At 57.4% G+C, this 2,272-nt stretch overlaps 1 protein-coding gene across 1 annotated transcript in view; it reads left to right on the top strand.

Annotated features, from left to right (window-relative positions):
* Positions 1-2,272, top strand: part of LOC104991474 (cytochrome b-245 light chain) — a 7,520-nt gene that overhangs the window by 4,373 nt on the left and 875 nt on the right. Inside the window, exons 3-5 of the mRNA XM_010843965.1 lie at positions 105-179; positions 404-487; positions 980-1,061. Of these exons, the coding sequence (XP_010842267.1) occupies positions 105-179; positions 404-487; positions 980-1,061 (241 nt within the window). The remainder of the gene's footprint in view (positions 1-104; positions 180-403; positions 488-979; positions 1,062-2,272) is intronic.

Below are 2,272 nucleotides of genomic sequence, written 5' to 3' on the forward strand. Positions count from 1 at the left end.
TGGACCTCAGGCAGTGGCCACACCTCTCTGTTCTCTCATCAAAAGAGCTGACTCCCTGGGGCCTCTCAGGCTTGATCTGGGCTGTTCCTTAACCTCCGCTTCAGAGCAGCAGGCGTATTGGTCTGCCTGCTGGAATACCCTCGAGGGAAGAGGAGCAAGGGCTCCACCATGGAGAGGTGGTGAGTTTCCTTCCGGGCTCTGGGCACCACCCCACCACCCCCACCAGCTGTCACTACGAGGAGCCTGTCACTCCTGTCTCTCCGAGGCTCCAGCACTAGCCCACTCAGGATCTGCCCTGCCACTGAGCCTGAGACCCCCTCCCCTCCCCGGGACGAAGAACCGGGTGGTCTGAGAGGCTGGGGCAGGTGGAGGGTGACATGGCCTGTCTCCCCCTCCCGCCTAGTGGACAGAAGTACCTGACCAGAGTGGTGAAGCTGTTTGGGCCCCTCACCAGGAACTACTACATCCGGGCCTTCTTGCACCTCGGGTGAGCCTGCACCCACTTGGGACCCCCCAGCACCACCGGCAGAGGACTGCTGGGGTCAATCAGGCCCCTCCCAGCCCAGAGCCCGTTCCAAACAAAAACCGATGTCCCAGGCTCTGCCAGGGGTTCCCCAAACCTGTATCTGCCATTAACACTTCACCCCAGCCTGATAGCTTAACTCAGAGGTAATCGGTGCCCCAGGCTCAGCTGCCCCCGGTGAGTCTGTTGGAGAAACCGCCATGCTGCCGAGACCTCTTCCCAGGGTGGTGGCCAGGGGCCAAGAGCCCTGTCCTAAGACTCGGGAAGGTGCAGACCAGGTAGAGAACAGCTCGGGGTGGAGTTAGAAGTCCAGCCGTAGCACTGGGCCTCCCCTCCATTCAGGGTCCTGCGATCCTGTGCTGTCTGACCCGGGCCGGGGGCGGGGGAGCTGCGGACCCCCTCTGACCATCCTCTGTCTCCCCTGTCCCTTCTGACTGCCCTCCACCCCTACTCCAGGCTGGCGGTACCTGCTGGCTTCCTGCTCGCCACCATCCTGGGGACAGCCTGCTTGGCCATCGCAAGCGGCATCTATCTGCTGGTGGGTAGCATCCTTGCAGTCAGCCTCAGCCTCATTGCTGGTCCTGCAAGCCGAGCCCATGTCCTGGCTTACGTTGTGGGGACAGTGACACTGTGGCCTCCATGTGTGGCCCATCTAATGTGCTAGCCACTCCCCTACATCCTCCTGTAACCCATGCCACAGAGCCTCGACAGGGGAGGGGGGAACCCCACTTTACAGACACGCAGCAAAAATTCGGAGAGGGGACTTGGCTGGCCCGCCGAGCCCTGCTTGAAGTGGGATCCATTGCTCAGAGTTTTCTATCCAGTTCAGGGTGCTGCCAGGAGCACTTCCCTGGGACTCATGAGCCTGGGTGGTGCCATAAGCCACGCGGGGCTGGGTTTGCCTGGAGTCCAGGTTATGCAAAAGGCCCCTTAAGGCCATCTTTATAGCAGGGTGGGGAGGCTGGGAGGTGGGGAGGAGGGGGCAGGGAGCTACAACAGTGGAGGGGGGAGGGACGAGGATCCCTGCCAGGCACAGGTTGCTGAACGCCCACTGTTCGCATGCTGCCTGCCGCTGTCAGCCCACAGGCATGGGTTCCAACCCAGACACAGCCTCCAGCCTCCCAGAGGCAGTTTTGACTTGATTGCTCTACTAATTCCAACTCCAGGCGCCCACCTCGTACATCGCAGCTGAGTCCTGTGCCGCTTGTTCCAATCTTTCCCCCATTTTTTCTGTTGGGGTTTTGTCTTCTTGTTAGTTTGCAGGAACCGTGAGTGTGCTTTCATTGTGAACCCTTTGTAGGTTTCAGCTTTTGAGGATACTTCCTCTCTGTTAGGGATCCTTGGATTCTTCACTGAGCAGAACACAAGTTTGTCATCTAAGTTGTTTTTCTACTTTATGGTTTGTGCTTTTCTCCCCCTGCTGCCTGTCTGCTGTATTTCCCTGCATTATCTTCCTTTAATTTTCTAGCTTTAGCTTCTGGGATAGAGTGTTCTAGTCTTTAACTTAGGAGGTGTGATTATAGAACCTCTTTTCATTCTTATACTTCATAAATTATATGTCGTCACTTTTTTTTTTAATCAACTATTATGGGATACAAAGTTAGAGATACACATTTCTAGGTCCACTTGGCCTATGGCTGTGGGGCAGGCCCAGGATTCTGCATTTCGGCAACTTCCCTGGGCTGCAGTCTCCCCCCTTGACATGCCTGGGCCCCTGGCCTCCCACACTGTTCCTGCCACCCCACCCCC

Source organism: Bison bison, unplaced genomic scaffold (genome assembly GCF_000754665.1).
Source record: "Bison bison bison isolate TAMUID 2011002044 unplaced genomic scaffold, Bison_UMD1.0 scf7180017864192, whole genome shotgun sequence".
NCBI lineage: Eukaryota > Metazoa > Chordata > Mammalia > Artiodactyla > Bovidae > Bison > Bison bison.